The 24,031-nt window shown below is 41.1% G+C and overlaps 1 protein-coding gene and 1 long non-coding RNA gene across 2 annotated transcripts in view; both read right to left on the reverse strand.

Annotated features, from left to right (window-relative positions):
• The window catches only part of LOC131255071 (sister chromatid cohesion protein PDS5 homolog A-like), a 28,547-nt gene extending 4,750 nt beyond the window's left edge, over positions 1 to 23,797 (reverse strand). The window contains exons 1-2 of the mRNA XM_058255768.1: positions 23,755 to 23,797; positions 23,544 to 23,689 (exon numbers count right to left, since the gene is read on the reverse strand). Coding sequence (XP_058111751.1) covers positions 23,544 to 23,689; positions 23,755 to 23,797 — 189 coding nt within the window. The remainder of the gene's footprint in view (positions 1 to 23,543; positions 23,690 to 23,754) is intronic.
• Positions 16,589 to 20,664, reverse strand: LOC131255591 (uncharacterized). The gene is made up of 4 exons (XR_009176186.1): positions 20,567 to 20,664; positions 20,127 to 20,442; positions 16,826 to 17,565; positions 16,589 to 16,668 (listed from the first exon to the last, which is right to left on the reverse strand). It is a non-coding gene; the product is annotated as an uncharacterized LOC131255591 (long non-coding RNA).
• Positions 23,798 to 24,031: the final 234 nt, after the last annotated feature.

Here is a 24,031-nt window from a genome sequence, read left to right on the forward strand (position 1 = left end):
AGTTAACCTTGCATTTTCAGGAAGAGTAAGGGAAGTCTACACTGACCATACATTTGCATTTCAAAATCAACATGACCTTAGTGCATAGATTTTTTTTTCTAGTGCCGTGTGTCAATGCAGCAAAGATCACGGGGAACACAAGACCAAAAAACTAAGATGCATATAATGGTATGTATTCACAGTACCAAATGTAAGTAGCTTGAATTTAACCGCTAATGTTTTTATGATAAAACCAATTAAAGCTAGTGATCCCAAACTAATACATAATATGTATTCCTTGAAGATATTTAAAGCATCCAAATCTGAGAAAATAAAAGCCAAAGACAACCTCAATAATATGACAGACAACAGCACCCTTGAAATTATTTACAAGCTATTATGCATAATTATAATAATAATTGACGCAGCACCCTTGCATATAATTTATGACCTATTTATGTATATGCAAGCTACTTATATTTGATTTTTATTTTTTTTAAAGAAAGTGGACGCATGCCATGAAATTTTCATTAATCACGAGGATGTACAGCTTTTCGGGTGGGACCCAACAAAAAGGATATGGGACCCACCTATCATATAGCCACAAGCTCTACAAAAGGAACCACTAGAAATCACAAGGAAGAAAAAAAAAAAAAACACCTCCGCCCAACCGAGGTCACCACTACCACTATACACGCAACGGCAAGCCCTGCTCAAGCACACCTAATGGCCCCTATGCCAGCCCTGTCCATAGCAAGGGCAACGCGAACTAGCCGCGGGAGATCAGAATGGGATCCAAATATTCTGTTTGGGCAGCCATCGCTGGCCAGTCTTGCCAGGGCGTCAGCCACCGAGTTCCCTTCATGAAGAATATGGTTGAAAGTGAGATTGAGAGTCCGACGGAATTGCTGGATTGCTCCCAACTTATACCAGATCTTCCAAGAGGAGTGGGCCTGTGGCTCGACAGCCGCATTCACTATGATTTTAGAATCTGTTTCAACTATGATGTTAGATAGGCCCAGATGAGAGCAGATCGTTATTCCATCTAACATGGCCTGGACCTCGGCAGTCGTGTTCGTGGAATGCCCGTAGTATCTGTGGAACGCAAAGATGATCTTCCCATGGAGGTCCCTACATACTCCCCCTCCACCACTCTCCCCTGGGTTCCCCCTAGAGAAACCATCCACATTCAATTTCAGCCAGCCATGAGGAGGTCTTATCCATCTGACTATGATGGGTTTGCCAGCGGGAGGCAATTTGGCATTAGAGATCCTGAGGGACTGGAGAATGATAGAATCCGCCATAGAATTCCTGTCTGGAATAGGGATGGTAGATCCGATTTCTCTGAGCCAGCGAGAAACATTGGAAATGATCTGATAGGCTGACGTGGCATGGCCTTCAAAACAAGCTTTGTTTCGGCTGATCCATATCTCCCAAATGATGATGCAAGGGGCGAGATCGGTGAGGAAGGAGATTCTAGTTTTCTTGCTGGCGCTGGAGGTCCACAACCGAATTCTCTGAAGAGTGGACTGATTGGGAGGAGAGTCGATATTAAAGAACTTGCTAAAGTGAGACCACACGCTACCTGCAATGTTGCCGAGACTGAAAAGGTGGTCCAAATCCTCCATGTTCCCCTGTTCATGGGCAGAGTAAAGAGGTGACTGTTGGCCTCTGCTTTGCTGACAGGCTTGCTGACCGGTGAGGGAGTGCCCAGTCCCACGTTGAGCAGCAATGGGTACAGAGGGAAGGGCCGTCCGATCAATGGAGGGCGTCCTACAGCATTCACATTTGGACGCTAAAACAATGCCAACTCGCTGGACCGCCAAGTCCACCGGGACTACCCCGTGGGCGGTTTTCCAAGCAAAGATTCCCATTTTCGGGGGGAGAGCATTGCACCAAATCCACTTATTCCACCTGAGATTGGGCAGTTGCAGTCTAATTCCATTCCATGCAGATTTAATGGAAAATTTACTTGATGTGGAGAGGTCCCGGATCAGCCGATCTGCCCTGTTAGTTAGAGCGATAGGGATGGCTGAAACAGTCTGCATAGCCGCTGGAGAAATGAAGTGGTGGATTTTAGACAGATCTCTAGTGTAGGGAAAGAAGTCCCTTATCGAAGCTGTCAGCAGGTGTTGCAGGATGCGTCTCACAGCCGCACCTGCGAGCAACCCACTGCCCGTCCAATTCTGGGTCCAGAAATTGATTTTACCCTCTCCAAGGAGCCATCTGGAGTGTTCAAGCGTAAAGTGTAATACTCTAAAAATCTCCTTCCAGCTGGGAGAAGTTACCGATCGGTTCAGCCCAATTGAGATTATTAGCTTCTGAAAATATTTTGCTGAGAAGAAGTTAGCCAAAAGAGACGTGCCCTGAAGCAGCTGCCAGCCCATTTTAATTCTGAAAGCACGCGTAATATCCTCAAAGCTTCTAATGCCGAAGCCTCCTTCTATTTGATTTACACAGATCATGAGGGACACAAGGCAGCATACCCAAAATGCATATTTTTGTAAGAATTTCTGGTATCAAATGTAAGTAGTTTGCATATAACTGTTGATGCTTCTATGACAAAGCCAATTAAAACTAATGAACACAATCTTACACCATGTACTCTTTTAAGATAACCTTCCAAATCCTAGAAAACAAAAGCCAAAGACTACCAGAATAATATAACAGATGATAGCACATTTAAAACTTATGTATATAATAATACTAATAATAATAACAACAACAACTATAGCATCCTCACATATATAATGTATCACCTATTGATGCGTATAAGCATTACTGTTAAGTATATTCTAGAATATCATATGGAATGGAACCAATACCATGTCTTTTATACCAAAAGCACAACTATATCTACAAATCTGTAATTTTATGTTCATTTATCTTTTTTATGGGTAAAAAGTTATACTGAAGGAGCTAAGAAGCATTACAGATGCAAAAATCATTCCAACACACAAAGATGCTCTCTCAACTCTGGAATCCATTTCTTGTTCAAAGGCAACTTCTTTAAAATGTTGAAATCATTTGTGGCCCTTGTGTTTTGGTATATATCATTGTTCTTTCTCTAATTCAGGGGAGGGAGGTAAAATCTGGGTATTCGCCAATACCCATCCAAACACCTCCGTGATGTCTGCATCATCTCAGATGATGTCCTTGAAGGTTAGCATCCCTAACCTCCTCATCCCTGTAGTTTTTTTAGTGGTATATGCTAAATGTAGCAGGTTTCTTAGAAGATCGCTGTGGGAGGATCTGACCTCTGCTAGCAGGAACATCAATGGCCTGTGGGCAGTCTGTGGAGATTTCAACGCGGTTACCTCTCCCCAGGAACAGAGGGGTTACTGTACCCAGGACCGGTCAAGTTCCTCAGAATTTTTCTGATGCTATGAACAGGGCTAACCTTTGCGATGCGGGATTCTAAGGGAACGGGTTCACTTGGTCCAACAACCAGTCCAGAAACTCGAGAAGATGGGCTAGGCTTGACAGGGCTCTCATTAATGCAGATTGGTTGAGCTAGTTCCAGCAATTCAGGGTGGATCATCTCCCGAGAGCCAGTTCCGACCACGCCCTGCTGCGGTTAGATTTTCCCAGCCATCCCCAAACAAGTCCTGAACCTTTTAGGTTCCAGCGAATGTGGACCTTCCATGAAGGTTTTCAGGAGGTTGTTCGTCAAGCGTGGGAAGAGGATCTCTCGCTGCAGCCCATGATCAACATTCAGCTCAAGCTTAGGCGAGTGAAGCAAGCCCTTAAAGCTTGGAACAAGAATGTGTTTGGCAACGTCTTTGCAATGGTCCAGCAGGCAGCGATCAGGCTGGAAACGCTTGACGCCCGGTGGCAGAATGACCCAAGAGCAGACCTGGGGCAAGATCTGGATCAAGCGTGCCTTCAATTGGCCTAAGCGGAGCTCCTTGAAGAGGTATTTTGAAAGCAAAAGTCCCGTATTTCGTGGCTCGAGGAGGGAGATAGGAACACTAAGTTCTTCCATGCGCTAACTAAAGATAAAATTAGACAAGCCGACATCAGCTACATCCTGGACAATCAGGGCCAGCAAGTTTCTGACCCAGCGGTGATCAAATTAGAAGCGATTAAGTTTTTCCAATCGGCGTTTCAGACTGACCAGTCCCTCCTCCTCTCTGACTTCTCTTCGATCATTCTTGGCCTGATCTCTGCTCAAGATAAAGCCAGCCTTTTAGTCCCTCCCTCTATTCGGGAAGTCCAGCAAGCTCTCTCGTCTATGCCAAAAGTTGGGGCCCCTGGGCCGGACGGTTTCCTGGCCGCTTTCCTTGGGTCGTGCTGGTCCATCATGGGGGCGGATCTCCACAAGGCTGCTTTGTTCTGGTTTCAGGGAGGGCCCCTGCCTCGGGCCTTCTACTCGTCTCTTATTTGTCTCGTCCCAAAAGGAGCAACGGCTGCTACTTTTGGTGACTTCAGACCCATAAGTCTTCGCAATGTGGTCTACAAAGTGTTCTCAAAGGTGCTTGCTGCAAGGCTCAATCTTCTCCTTCCGAATATTATTTCGTCGGAGCAAGGGGCGTTCGTTTCTAGCCGCTCAATTGCTGAGAATGTTGCGCTTGCCCAGGAATTGGCTCAGGACCTTAATAGGAAGGTTCGAGGCAGAAACTTAATGTTGAAGCTTGATTTAGAGAAGGCTTATGATAGGGTTGACTGGAATTTCCTTAAGGGGGTTCTCAAGTGTTTTGGTTTCAATGATGCTAGCATTGCTCTTTTGGAGTCTTGTTGGAGCAATAATTGGTTCTTTGTTCTGATCAATGGGGAGGCTGCAGGTTACCTTCCTCCTTCTAGAGGGCTTCCGCAAGGCGACCCAATTTCTCTTAGGCTTTTCGTGATTGCGGCTGAAGTCCTTAGCCGGGGTTTCAAGGATCTCGTGCAGTCGGGGGCATGTCACCCTTTCAAACTCCGTAGGGGTTGCCCGTCCCCTTCTCACCTCCTCTTTACGGACGATAGTTTCCTTTTGCTCAACGATAGTCGCTCATCCATTCAGGCTGCTAAGAACTTCCTTCATGATCTCCAAATCTCGTCAGGGCAGAAAATCAACTTCAACAAGAGCTCCTTCCTATGTTCTAAGAAGCTCTCGGCAGGCAGAGTTAGAAGTATTGAGCGGTTATTGGGGATTTCAAAGGCCACGTTTCCTATCACTTATCTCGGCATGCCCCTTTACCGAGGCAGAGTTAAGGCGGGCGACTTTCGTTTCCTCCTGGACAAGGTCAAAGGGCGCATTGGCAGGTGGAAATCTAGACTACTATCTCAAGAAGGCCAGGCTACGCTGATTAGACGTGCTTAGCAACATCCCAATTCATGTGTGATGTGCTACTCAAGTGCCGCTCTCTCTTATTAGAACCCATGAGATGATGTTTGCTGATTTTCTTTGGGGATGGGCTAATGGTATCAAGAAGCTTCATTGGGTCGGTTGGTAGACAATTTCGAAGCCTCGGTACGAAGGTGGGCTTGGGATTTGTGCCCTCAAAGAGGTTATGGAAGCTTTCCGCATGAAGCTAGCCTGGGTTGTGAAGAGCGGCAGCCATAACTCGCCTTGGGTAGAGCTAATGATGGCTAAATACGGCAGGGACATATCTCCAATTGCAGGGCAGGGTGCCGCGGCCCCTCCCTCCCCTCTTTGGAAGAAAATCAAGGCAACCTTTCAAGCATTGGACGACAAGATTCAGCGGGCAGTGGGTCGTGGAAGTTGTAGCCTTCGGGAGGATAACTGGACGGGCCTAAGGCCGCTCGTTAGGCTCACCAGTTAGCCCATTCCAAGCCCTCTCCTGAACTTACAAGTGAAGGATTTCCCTAGGCCTGCCGGTCCCCTCCCTCCGTCCTCGGTGCTTGCTATTCTTCCCCAGGAAGTTGAGGACACTATCTTCCAGGGTGGATTTGCAATTTCTGATGAGTTGGATACATGTTCTGGCCTCTCGACCCCTCAGGCCAATTCTCGGTCAAGTCTGCTTGGGCCTTGTGCAGATCGATTGGCCCTTAGCGTCTTTGGTCGAGTAGAATCTGGCACAGCAAATTGCCCCCCAAAATCTATGTTTTCGTCTGGCGTCTTCTGCATAGGGCCATCCCTCTGGACGTGAGTGTCCAGGCCAGGGGAATCCCTCTTGTCTCTAAGTGCAATTGCTGTGACGTTGACCCTCATCGTAGGCCTGATGTTGAGACACTGTCCCACCTTTTCATGCATAGTGCTCTCGCGATCCACACATGGGCTCATTTCGGTAGTGTCTTCGGGGTGTCATCGTTGCAAGCTACTTCAATTGAAGCCAAAATAAACCAATGGTGGCTGTCGAATGCAGCTGGTGGGTGACTTACGTCTATCCGCAACCTGGTCCCTTGGTGTTATGGGAAATTTGGAAGGCTAGGAACAAGACCAGATTCGAGGACCGTAGCATCTCTTCAGCCGCAGTTGTTGGCTGGGTTCGCTGATGGCTGCTTCAAATTGGTAAGTCTCTCTCCTTGGCCACGCTTGCCAAGCAAACGAACGTGCTGACCCTCCAAGCTTTTAGGATCGCCCACTCCGCCCCTCCCAAATGCCCAACTCGAATTGTCCGGTGGACCCGTCCACCGTCCGGATGGGCCAAACTTAATGTGGATGGATCCTCGAGAGGCAATCCTGGTCCGTCAGGAGGAGGGGGGATCTGCAAGTCGGAAAGCAGGAATGTGATCTTTGCCTTCGCAGTGGGTTACGGTGCCGGTTCCAACAATCTAGCTGAATTCAGAGCGATCTGGGATGGTCTCGTCCTCTATTTTGTTAAGGGGCTATCTAGTATAGTTGTGGAATCGGATTCCAGATTAGTTGTGGACATTCTCAACCATTCCTCCAACCCTTCTTGGAGATGGCGGAATTGGAGCTCGAGGATTGCAAAATTAGGGAACCTCGGGCGGCTTAGTTTTCAGCACGTCCTTAGAGAAGGCAATACCCCGGCGGACGGATTAGCTAATCTTGGGAGTACTTCTCAATCCTCCTCCTACTTCGCCTGCTCCTCGTCGCTGCCCCAGGAGATTTGAGGGTTGGTGCTCCTTGATAAGGTGGGACTAGGGTCCGTCAGGTCTTCCTAACGCCCCTGGTTTTGCGTCTTTTGGTTTGGTGGTCTTGTTTTTGCTTATATGATAGGCAAGGTCCGGTTCCTTTTTGTCGAGGCCTGTCCGAATGGGTGTATAGTTTTCCTTTATTTCAATGAACTTAGTGGCCCGTCCACCTTTCCTCAACTATATATATATATATATATATATAATGGCCATTGAAAATTGGGCTCAAACACTTCAATCAATATGTAACACCCAACACCTATGTCTGCACAATTTTCCCAAGTTACATACATAGAACTGAGAAATATAAACACAGATTTAAACATAACTAGATATTGGCTTGTATTCAATCAAGAGACCATTCCATATAGAATCCTCATTTAGAGCAATTAAAAGACAAGTAAATTGTCTTTTAAGAATCTAAGAGATTTGGAGTCATTAGTTGTAACGCCTCGAAAATCGGCACCCGAGTACATAGACTCCGATCCCGAGTTCCCAGGTGTTAACCAAATGAAAATGCACGTGTGTCCTTATTCAAATTCAAATTCAAATTCATTTCACACAGATAATCAAAGTAGCGCAATTCGAATTAGCGGATCCAAAGCGAGGTAGAAATAACAATAGATTCAGAAATATAGGGCTAAGAAAAAAATACAATTTCAATTGTGATGATCGCCCAAAATGGGATTATACAAGCCACAATATACATACCCAAGATTATTAAAGTGTAAAGCTTTCAGTTTATCCCAATTCTCCAAAACATGACGGCATTGGCACGACCCGATATAAGCCTACCTGTTTGAGGTTTATCTAGCACCTGCATCAATGATATGTCTGGTTGGTGTTTTAAAACACCATCCCAGGTGGGAGTGAGTAGCTAACTCAGTGGTTCCATTAGTTCTAAGTTACACATGCTATCGACACAATCAATGTAGGTAATGATAAAATAAGAAATCAAACATTTCCTAAATACTCTTGTTAAATGTGCATATGAAGATATGACATGATGCATGCCCTTTCCAAACAACACTCCCTCACACGCGACTCCGACCACCTGTTTCGCAAATGACAACACTTCCTCATCACGCGACAACCACGCCTGTTCACCACATTCTAAGCTAATGCAATGTGATGAATGATCATGTTAGCCGAGTAATTATTAAGTTCAATTCATCCAGCATATTGGCGAAGCTAGGACACCGACATTATATTACAAGTCCTTATTTGGATCACGTGGCTCGTTGCAGCACATGGTGGCTCCTTACCAATGTCTTTTTATCCAAATTTGGGTATCACTCGTTTATATCACAAATCAATAATTTCAAAGATACGATATGGTACCTAAACGTATAAGGATCAACACGGTATGGGTCGTCACCCAAACCGAGTATGATCACTCAGTTCTGAGGTTGTAACAACCCACAGCACGCTGCCCCGACCGACTGGAGCGCTATTTTCGAAGCCCGACTGATCCCACACATGGACCCGAATGACAACCCACGCTTGGACCACAACTCAGGTGAACAGTGGCTGGGGTGTTACAGAGGTGTGGGCTTATCACATTAAACCAAATCAATACAAAGGAAATGGCTCGTCACCCAATTCCATTCACGCCCGGTCGTTTGAACGATACTCTGGCACAGAACCATCGACCTGGTAATTTGACGAGAGCCGTTCGAATAATGGTCTATCACCAGTCCTCACTGGTCACTATGGGGAGGCTCGTCACCCCAGCATAGGCCGACAGCTCGGACACGGTGTCCCATAATACCATGCCCGACTCATAAGTCTTAGTTGCTTACTGGTCACTACGGGGAGGCTCGTTACCCCAGCGTAGGCTGACAGCTCGGACACGGTGTCCCATACCACCATGCCTGGCTCATGAGTCTTAGTGGGATCGTATCGCACTAACGGTTATGAATGGACACATCCATTGGGAACGGGGTATCCTAGATTCCATTTAGTCGTGTCATACATTGTGAACATACATGATCAGTCGGCTAGTGGACTAATTTGATTAACCTGGGAGAACCACAACACAACCGGCATTAGGTGCAAGCAGCCCGTGCAGTCCAACTACTGTCGGTCGTCCGTGTTCAACCCAGGTCGATTGAACAAGCCTAGAGTGGCTGCCCTAACTCGGGCCACCCGTTGATTTGTGCGATTTACCGACTAACCCAACGTTGTAAGCAACCTAAGCATTACTACAAACTTAACAATTCGTCATGCCGTCAACATAGATTCAACGACAACCATATAAGCATTTCATCGAACATATAAGCATATATAGGATACTACATATAAGCATTTCATCGAACATGTAAGCATACATAGGATACTACATTCACTAAGGCATTCAATCAAACATGTGAGCATGCATAAAGTAATGCAATCAATTAGGTATTAAATCAAGCACATGAGCATCGAAAAAGCAATACATTCCATCATCCAAGCATTTCATCAAACATGTGAGCATCAATGGAACAACAAATCTACTTAGGCATTTTATCAAACATGTGGGCATCAACAAAATAACACATTTAGTTGGGCATTCAATCAAGCATATGAGCATCCATGAAACAACACATTCAATCACCTAGACATTTTATTAAATACGTAAACATCCATATGCAACCAATAACATATATTATAGGAAAAAAAATCAAAATGTCAACATATTAACATACACAAATTCATCTACAAGCATTTAATCATTAATTGAGACCCTCAAGGGTCGATAAATGGAAACCTAGAAATAATGGTCCGCACCTTAAGAAGGAATATCCGATTTTGAGCTCCTAGGGTTAAGGATTTGGGGAAAATCACAAATTCCTATATAAACACCAAGAACTACATGAGATTTATGCCATTCATTTTAGAAAAACCTCGGTTAGGAAGTAAAATTTGTTTCTTACCTCCCAATCGCAAGTAGGGTGGATTCGATGAAGGAAAATGATCGAGGCTAGGGCCTTGGTTGGAGGAGACCGATGAAAGGAAGCACCAAAAGCCTCCCCCACTCCTACTCTCTCTTCTTCTCTTCTTTCTCTTCCTCTTTCTCTCTCCTTTGAAAAATGCAAATTCGTATGGGGAGAGGGGGTGCCCAAAAGAGGCCCTTATATAGTGCTAGATGTTGCACAAATGGCCTCAAGGGTTAAGTTTTTATTCTACAGGCCCTATGGGAGAATGTTTCTAACCTCTAGGGCCCATTATGGGGTATACATGTCGTTATACACCGTAGGATAGTTAGCCCTAATGATGATCTACGCATGGATATGATCGGCCCGCCATTTGGATGTATCAATCAACGGATATGATTGGAAGTCTGTTTAATGGTCACCGATGGTCGATCAAAGATGCGGCTATAAGGATATGAGCAGGGAAATATCATTAACTCATGCCTCGAGTTTGGTTGGGATCTAACGGTCGGAAAGCCACAACTTTACGAATGAGCAGAATGTCTATTTCACTTAAGTTTCAAATTTTGGCCTAAAGGATTCGCACGTTGCAAGCACTTAGCTTCCGGCCCAAGTTGAGCCGTTTTAGGCACTTTCTTGGTTCGCCACCCGCGATGGGCGTCAAGCCCAGTAAGACATTATTTTATAATTTCGGAACTAGTGGCCCACTAACGAGAGGTATAGAGCTTGTTCGAAAAATCGGACTATTTCTGGAATGAATTAGGTATCAAGATTTCTCATGGGCAATGATTAGGGTTTGGATTAACTATGTTCATAGTGTGGCCTATTTATAATTAGTGAAAGTGGAGATTTGGTTATGATTACTCTAAACCGTCGGTTTTAGGCTAACAGAGTAACGAGGTTGATTTGGTCTATTAGTCAAGATTCGGGCCTTATCTGACTCGGCTTCGGGTAGATTTGAGAGTAAAGGAGGGTTTTGGGGAGTGAAAATGAGTTGAAAAGGGGTAAAAGGGGGTTTAAGGGTGTGTAGGGTCGGGTAGAGGGGACCCTCGCACGTGGGAGGGACCCACATGTCCGGTCGGCGGCTGCGCGCCGCCGTCGTGGCGGTGCCGCCACGCTCCTCTGGAGCCTTCGGCAGTGTGCCGCCGATTTAACTGTGGCCACCCCCCTGGGGTTTGTGTTTTCGCTTCGTGGGATCCACTAGGTCCCCCTAAATGTATTTGTTTCATCTCTAAGTTGAGTATGATGCACGTACTGCGGTCCAAGGGCTGTTTTTAATCAGTGGTGGGTCGGTTAGATTTGGACCCTATGTGAACATATCATGGGGATAAACTTGGTGTTTAAATGATCGGTTGGGTTCATTGGTTTTCTACGGTTGATCAATCTTCTTTATACGGTTCTTTATCGGTACCAACCGCGTGTAAGCACACCTCGAGCGTCAATGGTCCGTAAGTGATGACATGGCTAGTTATAAAAAAAAAATTAAAAAAATAAGGATTTTTGACAAATCTAAAACAGTGAAAATCCATGACGTTACATTAGATCTCTAACAAAATAAATTGTCAGGGGAGTTCCCTTAGAAGCTAACAAAGCTAACATTTCTTGAAGGCTCACTTCCAATCCCATCGCCTTCCATCATTTTCTTGTCAATTTCAAACAATAGCCTCAGTGGAGAAATCCCTCTATCAATTTGTAATGCAACATCCCTGGTGGTCCTTGATTTATCTTACACTCGCTTCATTGGTCAAATTCCACCGTGTTTCAGTGAGATTAGTGATGCCCTTATTGTGTTGAATCTTCAAGGAAATGCTTTCAATGGAACATTACTTCAAACATTTAAAGAGGGATGTAACATACAAACACTTGATCTCAGTAAAAATCAATTAGAAAGCCGAGTGCCAAAGTCTTTGGCCAACTGCAAAGTTTTGGAGGTATTAAACCTTGGAAACAATCACATACATGATACCTTCCCCTTATGGATGGAAGCTTTTTCCTACTTGCGCATTCTTGTCTTGAGATCTAACCAATTTCATGGCACCATTGGGCATCCTTTTACAAATAACCCATTCCCACTATTACAAATCATCGATCTCTCTTCCAATAGCTTCGAGGGTAATTTGCCATCAAATATGTTCAAGATCTGGAAGGCAATGATGGGGGAGGACAAATCCCAATCTTTGGTCCTTGGCAAAATGATAGAAGATTCCATATATTATCAAAACAAAGTGTCTCTAGTCAACAAAGGGCTACAGATGGAACTAGTAAAGATCCTTACTACCTTCACCGTAGTGGATCTCTTAGAGAACAAATTTCAAGGGGATATCCCAGAATCAATTGGGGATCTGAAGTCGCTACATGTGCTCAATATGTCCAACAACTATTTAACGGGTCGAATTCCAACATCATTTGAGAAATTAAGGGATCTCGAGTCATTAGATCTCTCACAAAATAAATTGTCAGGAGAGATCCCTTGGCAATTAGCAGAGCTAATATTTCTTGAGGTGTTGAATCTTTCACAAAACCTCCTTGTGGGAACAATACCACAAAGTCAACAGTTTCTTACATTTAATAATGAATCATTCAAAGGAAACTTAGGATTATGTGGACCTCCACTATCAAACAAAAGCGAACATGCAAAGAGCAAAGAGTGCACCATCGCCCGCTCTGTCAACATTGCAATCTGAAAGGAAATATGATTGGGAATTAATGTGGTTAGGATTTGGAGTTGGATATGGAGTAGGTGTAGGGATGCTTTTCTGGACTCTAGCACTTTGGAGGAAGAGAAGAAGGGAATTCTATATATTTGTTGATGGAATGCTTTCTTTGATTTTTCCTTCCATGGTGTTTTCTAAATAGCAACGATGGTAATAGGATTGGAGCTAGGGTAAGTATGTTTGTATAGTTTGTGGCTAAAAGAAAAAGTTTTAGTTGTTTTCTCCTTTTTGTAAATTTGTGTATTTTGCTTGGTCTTTTATGATATGTGTTGTAGTTGTCTATTGCATTTGCACCTTCCTGAATGGTTGTACAGAACATTTTCAAATAAAGAAATTTACATGTGGTGTGCTCCCACATTTCTGCAAAAAAAAAAAAAGAATGTCTCATCTGTCTCTTTGTTTTCAAATTTTGGCCCACCTCAGCAACAAGATAACTTAATCTATGAGCTGGATGATCTAACTAATGTAGCCTAGCCAGTGTTCTTTTTTTCCCCAATGGTCTAGACAAATGTGGGCTAAGAAAACATTCAGACGAAGAAGAGTGGTGTTTTATGTATATTTTTATATTTTGTGTTTTCCGATCAATCACATACAAAGTTCTTTCATCTTCCCACATCTATGTACGTGGAATGTAGAGTAATCACTTGTTATCATGTGGTGATTTTTGAGTTGGACTTTTGTAATGTCAAAATAAAGTGTGGAAATCATCATCTGCTCTAAAGGCACGATAACATACAGTATTGTACTTGTGATGGGACACTTGGCCAATCTAACCAAGCAATATGGGCCATCCATTACATCCAAAACACATTTTTTAGGCCACCATGTAAAAATCCCACCAATAAGATGATTCATACCATCTGAACAATAACTATTAAGTGGACAATCAACATAATTTATGGGAAAGTAGGCTTATTCAGTGGTAAGTCATTCATCTGTTAGGCCCATCATCTATTACTTACTGTTCTAAAGAATCAATTTTATCAGAAAATCCTAACCATCCATCCATGGTTTGGCAATAAATAAATATAAAAAGAAGTCCCACATATGGATGGATTAGATCAATATTTTAGGAGAGATTTCTTGGCAGCTAACAAAGCTAACATTCCCATCAGTATTGAACCTTTCACAAAATCATCTTATGAGAAGCATATCACAAATTAAATAGGTTTTTACATTTATAAATGAATCATTCCAAAAAAATTCGGGATTATGTGAACATCCACTATCGAGAAAATGCATTGCACCACCATCAGTAATGCCAACCAACCTTTGAAGATGCAAATTCATGGTTGGACCGAAAATTCATGTGGATTGGATTTAGAGTCAGATATGGAGTAGGAACAGGAGTTCTTTTCTGGACTAACATTATGGGCAAAGGGAAGGAAAGAACATAATAAATTAATAGATAAGATGCTTTCATTGATTTTTTGTTTCCACTGAAATATTTGCTCTAAAGCGTTGACCATAAGTGGATTTAAGTTATGGTTATTCATGGCTCCTAGCTTCTCCAAGAAATGTTTATGTAAGTACGCTGTTGGTTTGAGGTGGCTGATTTTGTTTGGTTTAGCATTGCCTTTGCTTGGATTTTTTGTTTTTGCTTTTGTGTTTTTTTTTTTTTTTTTTTTTTTCTAAAGGATTGTAAATGGTTGTTTTCCATATCAATAAAATTACAGATGGTGTGCTCCCACCTTTTTGTGAAGAAGAATAAACAGGAAAAAAATGTATCCTATATCAAAGAGATAAGTTATATAGCTTTAGCTTATTTTTCATTCTGGATGCTTGTGTCCAAATGCTTAACTCTACAGACCTGTTAGCTAGCATAAGGGAAAAGGAAGTGTTGATTGATGTATCAAATATATACCCAAATTTAATAGTGGGTTACATATCATACTTTTTCTATCCCATTTACAATCTCACATCCATGAACTTTCGAGAGCTTTGCTAAGCCCATATGCATGTGCAGCAAAGCACATGTACATGCCATAATGCCAACATGGAACTATGAAGCCAAAATCCAATCCATCCATCAGAAAAGTATCACCATATTCATTCCCTAGCCCAAGAATCAGGTTGATCTACTTTTAAGGGGCCACATGCTTAGTGGACCAGATTTATTTTAGGAAAACATGTAAAAGGTTAGACCAACCTAATGGATGGATTGGATCTCACACTTATATCCCATGTTGCAACATGTGTTGCTATACACAAGCTTATTGCACAGACACGAGGGCTTAGCAAATGAGACCATTTGCAAATCATGGGCACTTTTCAAAGGTAGGTCCCAACCTAAAGATCATCAGGTGGGACACACTTGTATTATTGAGTAATTTTTTTATAATATATAGTTTTCTACAGTGTTGCCAACCTGATGAATGGATATGCATGATTTTCATGCATGCCTTTAAGGTGGGCCAACAGCACAGCTTGAACAACAATTGAGCTCTAAGCCTACTATTTTGTGTGCCTGACATCCAGTCCTAAATTAGGTATGCCTGAAATTTTAGGGCATAAGACCAAAATTCATCTCCATCCACAACTGAGTTGGGCCTAAACACAAGAAATAATGCAAGAGGGGATGCCAACCATAGGTTGTGTGTGGCCTAAATGGCGTGTATATTCTATCCAATCCATTCATCAAATTAGTCTAATTAGGATGAATAGATAATCCAATAGTCATCTTGATCCAAAACAAGACCACACATTGTTAACTTAGAAAATTTAGGCATGATTTTACATTATTACTAAGAGCCTAGACTACAGGAGTTGTTTATGAGGTCGTTTGCACCAAGCGCATGTCACACAAGAAATTCGGTGATCGAGATAGAATACAAGTGTTTTACCCGTTGCATGTAATAGGCAGAAGTCTTGTATGTTTTGGTGTGAGTGCGGGATATATGCATTTGCCTTTGGCAGGGCTACACATATTAATATCTTAAAATGACAAAAGCACCTCTGTCACATCACTGAGACATCATACTTGTAAAACTAGTGCCTATACCACTAGGATCACTTGAAGAAAAAGTTTGAATAACCCAACACTAGGCGGGACATACAATTGAGTTGGACCACTGGCCGTTCACTCAGTTCAACAGTAACACTAATGGATGAGTGGACCATCATGGTTTTCTTCACTAATTTTTATGGTGCATCTTGCCATTACTTCTAAATCCTTCTTTGCATTTTTTCTTTGGCGTTTGAAATTGATTTTTAAATTCACTACAAGAAAAATGACTTTTATCGGCAGTCAAAATAGCCGGTAAAGGTCAAAAATAACATTGCGAAAAGCTTTATCAGTACTCAGACAAGCGCTGAAAAAAGGGTGCATTGGCAAAGACTTTACCAGTGCTCATCATCATTTACCGGCACTTTTTCTGGCCATCGTAACCAAATAGATTTTTCCGACGCCCAGTCTCCTTTTTCCGGGCCACTGGCAATCACTGAAAAAGTGCCTGGAAAAGCTGAAAAAGCACCAGCAAAAGTCTGTCCAAGCACCGGTAAAAGTCTTCTGAAGTACCGTTGCTGGCCAACAGTAATCACTGAAAAAGTGCCTAGGAACATTAAAAACGTCAGTAAAAGTTTGTCCAAGTGCCGATAAACATCTTCCAAAGCATAACAAAGGTTTGAGAAGTACCGGCAAAGGATTCAAAAGAGCTGTTAAAAGCCGTGCAACCCACGACAAAAGCCAGTAATTTTTTCATATATTTTTTGATTGGAACATGTATTTTTTTAATATTTGAAACCTAAAAAATGTTACGGTACAATTAAAAATGAATATTAAACAAAAATTGTATTCCTTTACGATAAAAATATATAATATTTACAACAATAAGTTGAAAATGGTCTTAAATACATAAAAATAAATAAAAACCCTTTATGTGGTCCACTCCTAGATTGGCCACAATGTCAAACGAAATGGAGACAACCAAACTGTTAAAGCTCTCATCAAGCCACTTCATGCATTAGCTTGTTGAACATAGATGGCACGGTTGGGCTTATCATCTTTGCGGTCCATATATCTCTACAATCCAGTGCGTAATCAAATTACTCGATGTAGGTTCTGACTCTAACAAATACTTTGAGACAGTTAATCAAAAGAATCCAACAAGTATCTCTGCTACCAAAAAGAACAAAATAAATAAATAAACATATATTGGAGTAGCAGGAACATTGTACCAAAGAAATTGAATGGTCAAGAGAAAAAACAATACCATGATTTGGGACATGAAATCTGTTTCCATTGGTTCGGATGCCTCTGCAACATTCGTAAACCTCGGTCAGAAGAAATTGGTACAGAAAGAGAAAACAGATTACAAGTGTAACCATGAAGGGGACCTTTCCATTACAAGCCAGAAGAAACCAATAATACAAGCCAAAAGTTCACCAATTTCAATTGGGTTTTCCTTGCGTTGGAAGCAGTAAAAGAGTTAACGGAATCAACAAAAAGATGATACCAAACAAAATGCCGGCAATTCCCATAAGAAACTGAAAGTTTCACTTTAGTTTCAACTAGCCAGAAATTTGCTGGGTTGAAACTACTAATACTCCAAATCATCAACTTGGAATGTTTTGCCAGCTTTTTGAACAGGTCAACTCTGCCAAGCTTTCAGTCAGGCCACAAGTTTTTTGAACAGTGTACAAAAGAAAATCTACACAGCAATATGCCAGGACTACAACACTTCTTGTTTGCATATCATACCTTTCAAATTTTCTTTGAACAACTTGTCAGTAGTGTGGCAAAGCTAGGAAGTAAAGACGAGTGAACAGAATCAAAGCTGTTGGTGAGTAATGGTTTCTGCGAACACATGTGTTGCTCGCCTGTATTGGGGGAGGTCAATATACTCTGATTGAGGTGAATTTTCATATCCAGTGTCATCTCTTGGATATCCAATTTCCAATACGTTCTTCGAAGTTCCCTGGATTAGAAAAGCATTAAAAAGACAAATACAAGGGAGGAAAAAATCGATATTTTACTACTACAGTTTGGTTGATGGAGCGGTTTTGTTTCATGGTATGTTGTCAAAAAAATTTGCCGTGTTGGTCCACATACAAATATAGAACATAAACATCATCTCATTCAAAATTTTAGTTGACAGAATATACTTTTACTCCTGTCATATGCTTACAAGGACTTACAGAGTCCCTTTTTCTGGATTTACATATTGTTCTTTTCCGGTTAGGCCATAACGATCGGACACCCATATTCCAGGACTTTTGTAAAGATAGCTTGTTTTGTATTTCCCCAAACCTGTGTTTGGAAATGATATTTAAGCTGATTTTAGAAAAATACAAATATGGTAAATGTTTGCTTTTGATACCCTTATGTAGGAATGTGGGAGATTTATCCTAAGTAGGTGAATACTAAACTTTGGGAGAGTTTAAAGGAGATTCGTTGTTTTTCAGACTTTCTAGAAATGCTCCAGGTTACTTTACGTGAGAAAGTGGTATTTCAACTTTAGTGGAAAGCTTAATCTTTATGACAGCGTGGTGTGTGGTAACCATGCAATGGTTATGGTGCATCAGGGAAGCACCAGCTTCAGGCGAATCAGTTAAGAATTACTCAAAAGGGTGTTTTCTTCTCCCAAAATCAAATTAATTGTTGATTGTGAACACTTTTCTCAAACTAACCTACGAAACCAAAATATAGAACCACATTTTAAATGAGCAAACCAAAGGCTATGCAGAACAGGGAACAGGTAAAATATGCAGAGCTGACAACACACCTACTGTCGTGCAGCTTCATCATCAATTGTTACAAAACAAAGAAAGTTTTTATTACAAACTTAGCAATAACTATGATGGAAAAGATACTTCTTCTCCCTCGTGGGCCAAATCCTAAAAACATCAAGTGCACCATTGGTAACTCTTTTGTAAAACAGAATAAAGGCAATGCACAACCAGCATTACGATGACATGCAAGTCCTGTGCTCATCAGCAAATATGGATCCCCATGGACTACTTTTAAAACAAAGGATTTAGCACTACAAACTGCTAGCACACTGTCACAAGAGTTGCACCAATACTCAAATATAATGTTAATAATGCATTCTCATTCATTTTTTGTTTCTGATGCTTAAGTTAATAAGTAGTGTTTTTTTTTTTTTTTCAAAAAAATGCTATTTCATATATTTGGAGTGGCAATCTGTACATAGCATGCAAGGCCCGGAGAACAAAAACAACAACAAAAAAAAAAAAAAAAAGGCCGAACAACAATAAAATACAAAAAATTGCCCGTGCCCTGGGCTCGAAGAAACCCAGTTCGGTTTCCTTAATCGTCCTCAGGCCCGTCCTGTCTAGGACAATTTCTCCTCGAGATGCAGCTGGAAGCTCAGAGACAGATGTAAAGACCATGTCTGTTTGATTGGAACTGCCTAGGCGGGCCAGGCTGTCAGCCACTTTGTTGACCTCCCTCGGGATGTGGGAAAGCGACACATCAGTGTTACTCCGAATTAAATCAAATCGCTTCTTCCAGTAATAGTTGTTCCAGGGAGCTTGACCATTCAAGGAAAATAAGGCCACCACCGAAGATGAGTCGCTCTCCACTTCAACTCTGGTGAGACCTCGATCCCGGCACAAGATTAGGCCATCCACCACTGCTCTTGCTTTGGCTAAGAAGTTGGTCCCGGGATGTTGGTAATGCTTCAAGTACATGAAACAATAATCTAATTGGATTTTTTGGGAAAAGAAAATAAAAAGAAAATTGAAGTTTGAGATTGTTTACCATCACCGGAGGCTGGATCGTTATTGGTGGCAGAAATCCAACTTAACCATAATGTTACAACTTACAAGTACCTTGCTTTTGTTGTAGGGTGAATTTTTAACATTCTCTATCCTAAGATGTTTGCGGACAGACTTATTTTTAAAGATGCAACATGCATTATAAGTTCCTGACTCAATTGTTTTTTGTTAGAAATATCACATTCTATACATTGAATAAGAATCATTTTACTGAATTTTTTTAGTAGATAACAAAGATAGTTGCAACTTACAGTTAATATATTGGAAATGCACATCCTACAATCACATCCCATAAAAAAAGAATAGATTTTTTTTAGATCATCAATGCATCAAGAGCTAGAAACAATAGCTGATTTCTACTTTCCAGAGAAGTTTGCAACAAAAGATCCCATAATGAGGGACATACTTATGTATAAAAGTTAACCCAATTTGCTCTTGAGAACATATTCAAGTTGAATACCTTCAAATACACACACACACACACACAGATATATATATATATATATATATATATATATATATATATATATATATATATATATATATATAAATTTCGCACAAAAACAAAACATGGACTAGAAAGTAGAGAAGAGTAACTGATGAAATCTGTAGTTTTCCATTCCCTCATGATTCAATGTTAGTTTTTCATATCCATGTATTCATTCAACAATCTAATCAACCTACTTATTAAATAACTATTTTTAAAAATTTTTTTTAAAAAAGAGCTTGGTGGAAATACCTTATTTCATAAAAAACGATCCGGATCAATGGCAGTAGAGAGTAATTATTTTGCCTCTGCAATTCCTCTGCCTACTTGCAATGTTTGTTGTTGTATGTGTGTGCTTGTTGAGTCAGAATTGAGAGAATTCAGGATTAAAATAAAATCAAGAAGCAGCGACAATGTAGGGGAGATGCCGGGGCAAAAGAGACCCATAAATCAAACATTGAATTTACGAAACAATTGAAAAACAACATTTACTGAAACCTGAAAATCTCCTCTTTGGCAAGTGAAGAAACTCAACATGCTCCGTCTGTCCTTTGTCCGTCTCGTGCAGCTGCAGAACCAATGGTCAACATGTGACAATCCCTTCAAGAATGCCACAAGATCTACCGTAGAAAAAATTCCAAAAATAAAAAAATAAAATAAAATCAGAAAAATAAAAAATTCAAAACTCCAACCAGATCCGCTAGGAAGAAAATCCCACCCAACGATGCTCTCCAAAACCGATGATTTTCCAGAATTCTGCAATCAAGTGAAATAAAATCAAAGTATAAACCAAATAAATCAACAAAAATGAAGCTGAAGTATATGGAAACAGATTGAGAGACAAACCTGTACACGACGACGGCAACGAACGGAAGGGCTTCCCAAAGAGTTAGCAGGGCGTTGTTGCCACCGTAGTCGCCGAGGACCGTATAGGCCCTCTTGATCCTATTCACGAGGTCGATCAAGCTCTCCATGAGAAGCAGGGAAAGCGATGGTGAGCAAGGTATTCAAAATCGGTTATGTAACGGCCGTTACATAAAGATAACAGTCATAACCTTTACGTGTTACGGGGTCGAAACGGTCGTAACGGCCGTTACAATTTTTGCAAGAGTTCATGCTTAAAATTCAAAAAAGGAAAATTCATATAGGATAAAACCAACAGCTCCCTTAGTCCATTACATAAAGTGAGGAGATGATGAACAAAACAAAACAATCCATAGAAAATAGCAACTAGTACACAAGTTTGACTTTTTTCTTCAAACTTGATAACTTAAAACAACCACTTACATATTTTAATCTTAAAACAAACCATGCATTATCTAAGTACATTAAAAAAATCATATAAGGTGACTCATTAGCAGATACAGTTTATGAATAGAGTGAGCAATCTTGTCAAAAAAAGAAGGAAAAAAAAAAGAGAGAGAGAGAGAGAAAAGAAGAAGAAGAAGAAGAAGAAAAAGAAAAGAAACGAAAAGAAAAGAAAAAAGAAACAATGGTTCAACAAAACTGTCAGGAATTCAAAACCCCATTTGAATTAGAATTCCACATCTCTGTGTAGCAGATACCTTATGCAAATATCCAAGCATCTGAGTTGGGTACTCCAGTTTTTCCGAATGATCCAATATTGTAGGTTGTCTATATCTACATATATCTGTGTTCTACAGTTTAAAGAGCAAGATCATGAGACTCATGAAAAAGGTTTTGATGCGAGATTTCTTGGTTTAGCCATGAACAACAAAATGATGTCACATTTCCAAGAATATTGTAAACTAACCATAAGACATACACAACTCAAGGAGGTTTAGAATGACTCTATAATTGTGAGTAGAATAAGTTTTTTGCAGATGATTGGCTCTCTTCCACCTTCCCTGTAGTACAAATAATCTAACAAAGTTGCATATGTTTTATAATTCTACTGCAGTATCAATCGGCATTTGAATGGTGCAGATTTGCAGGACTATTTATTTTCTTTTGGACAATTAGAGTCTTTTAGAAAATGAGACTTTGTGTTCCATAAACAATTTTATTTCAATTGTCAAATTGCTAATTACATGATATATCTGCTTGCATCATCTTTATGTACTCATTTGTGTTGACTATCACTATATGATCATTTTCCTTGGTCTAGTCTCAACAATGTTTACCATTTGTTATGCAAGAAAGGCCTCACATTTTTCAATTTGTTCCTAGCGGAAAACAGGTAAGAAACAAAGCTTCTCTTGTTATATGGTACCATTTATATGGAATGATTTTCTTCTTTTTCAGGTCAAAGCAGCAAAGAATCTTCTTAAGATGATCCCACAGAACATAGAAGAAGGCTTGAGGGAGTTCCTGTATTTACTGCTCAAAATTTGAAAATTGCTATAGCTACAACTGGTGGAATTAAGTGGTATGATGTTTCAGTGTTATACATGTTTCTGTATATCATATTTGTAGCATTTAGAAAAGGGTCGTGGTTATAAATCCTTCTAATTTTTGCTGAAAACTGCGGTTACTGCAGAACACACATCAGCAATGCGAAACTCCTCCAAATTTTCAAAGGGGTAACTGTAGAAGATTTAAATTTTCAGAACTCATAATTGAAAAACAGCTCTAAGTTGGATGGATTCCACCCAAAATAGATGAATAATCCAGGCAGTGATGCGCGGTCACTGCAGGATAGTAATTTTCAATTTGTTAACTGTAGAGCTACATTAAAGAACTACATAATGTAATTTTTAAGTTTACAATACTTGAAGCACTCTCTCTCTCTCTCTCTCTCTCTCTCTCTCTCTCTCTCTCTCTCTCTCTCTCTCTCTCTCTCTCTCTCTCTCTCTCTCTCTCTCTCTCTCTCTCTCTCTCTCTCTCTCTCTCTCTCTCTCTCTCTCTCTCTCTCTCTCTCTCTCTCTCTCTCTCTCTCTCTCTCTCTCTCTCTCTCTCTCTCTCTCTCTCTCTCTCTCCTGCTTTCTTAGACCAAGCATCGGTTTTCTGCTATTCTGTAATCCTAGTCTGAATAACACAACTTAGTAATTTCTTTTAGTCTTAGGAATATTTGAGGTTGTTGTGTTTGGTAGACACCCACTTTGATTTTGCAAATCTAAGAACACAATTCTCAGATCGAGAGGTTGGACTTGTTGTATCTTGGAGGCGGGTTTGCTTTTAACCCTCTTGCAAACTGATATAATAGTATGGGGCAACCTTAAAGGTAATGACATTGAAACGTTCTTCAATCCCATCTTTTACCCTTCTTCTATCATTATTTTTACTTACCCTTTTTAATCATTTCCATCTCCTTAATTCTAATTATAAAAGAAACGTCTAATAAAAGACCTTATCCTCTTAGAATCTACTTATGGTTTTACTCCTGAACCAAGTTCATGTGCAAATGAGTCATGTCTAGAACATTCAACACTGCGTATACAGTGGACCGAACGGTGAAGATCACCTGACAAAAAAATCATATCAGTCCACCAAACAAGTGGGCCACCACATACAGAAACACTTGAGATTTAGATCAGATCTGACAACGGTCTAAAATTGATGTACATGTGTGCCCCACCTGAGAAGTGTACCGACCTAATGTCTGCACGAGGCGATCTTCATGGTGGGACCACGCTGGCATATACAATTTTGGTAGATTTCCAAAGTAAAGCACTATCAAAAGCCCTACTATTGGCTAATAAGAGTTACCTGATCCAAGCAAGAAGACCAAAAGCAGCGTCCCAATGGACTGTAGGATGCAACGCAGATCTGCTCTGAAGAGCAGCAAATGAACGGCAACGGGCAGCAGATACTCCAAGACAACAGAATACACCGGGACCTCACTAGCAATGATGCTGAGGTTGGTCATGGCGAGCGCCACCAGAGTGCTGACCAGGGCCCCTCTCAGTGCGCTCCGCACTTTCGTCTTCTCCGGCCTTCCCATCCCATTTCAAAACAAACATCTTTGAATCAAAATCTCAAAATAAAAAGAAGAAAGGAGAAATGAATCAAGGCAGGATCGATGAGTGGGAAGTAGTACCAGAGGCCGAATGAACCAGCTGTGAAGAGCGAGGTCCACATTCCCCAATGATCGTAAGGAGAGATGAGCGGTGGGAATGAGATGTTGAAGTGAGCGGCTGTGATATTCAGCCGTCGGTCGTGGGGTTTTCTGGGAGTGGTGATGAAAGGATGGTTGG

Source organism: Magnolia sinica, chromosome 9 (genome assembly GCF_029962835.1).
Source record: "Magnolia sinica isolate HGM2019 chromosome 9, MsV1, whole genome shotgun sequence".
Lineage (NCBI taxonomy): Eukaryota > Viridiplantae > Streptophyta > Magnoliopsida > Magnoliales > Magnoliaceae > Magnolia > Magnolia sinica.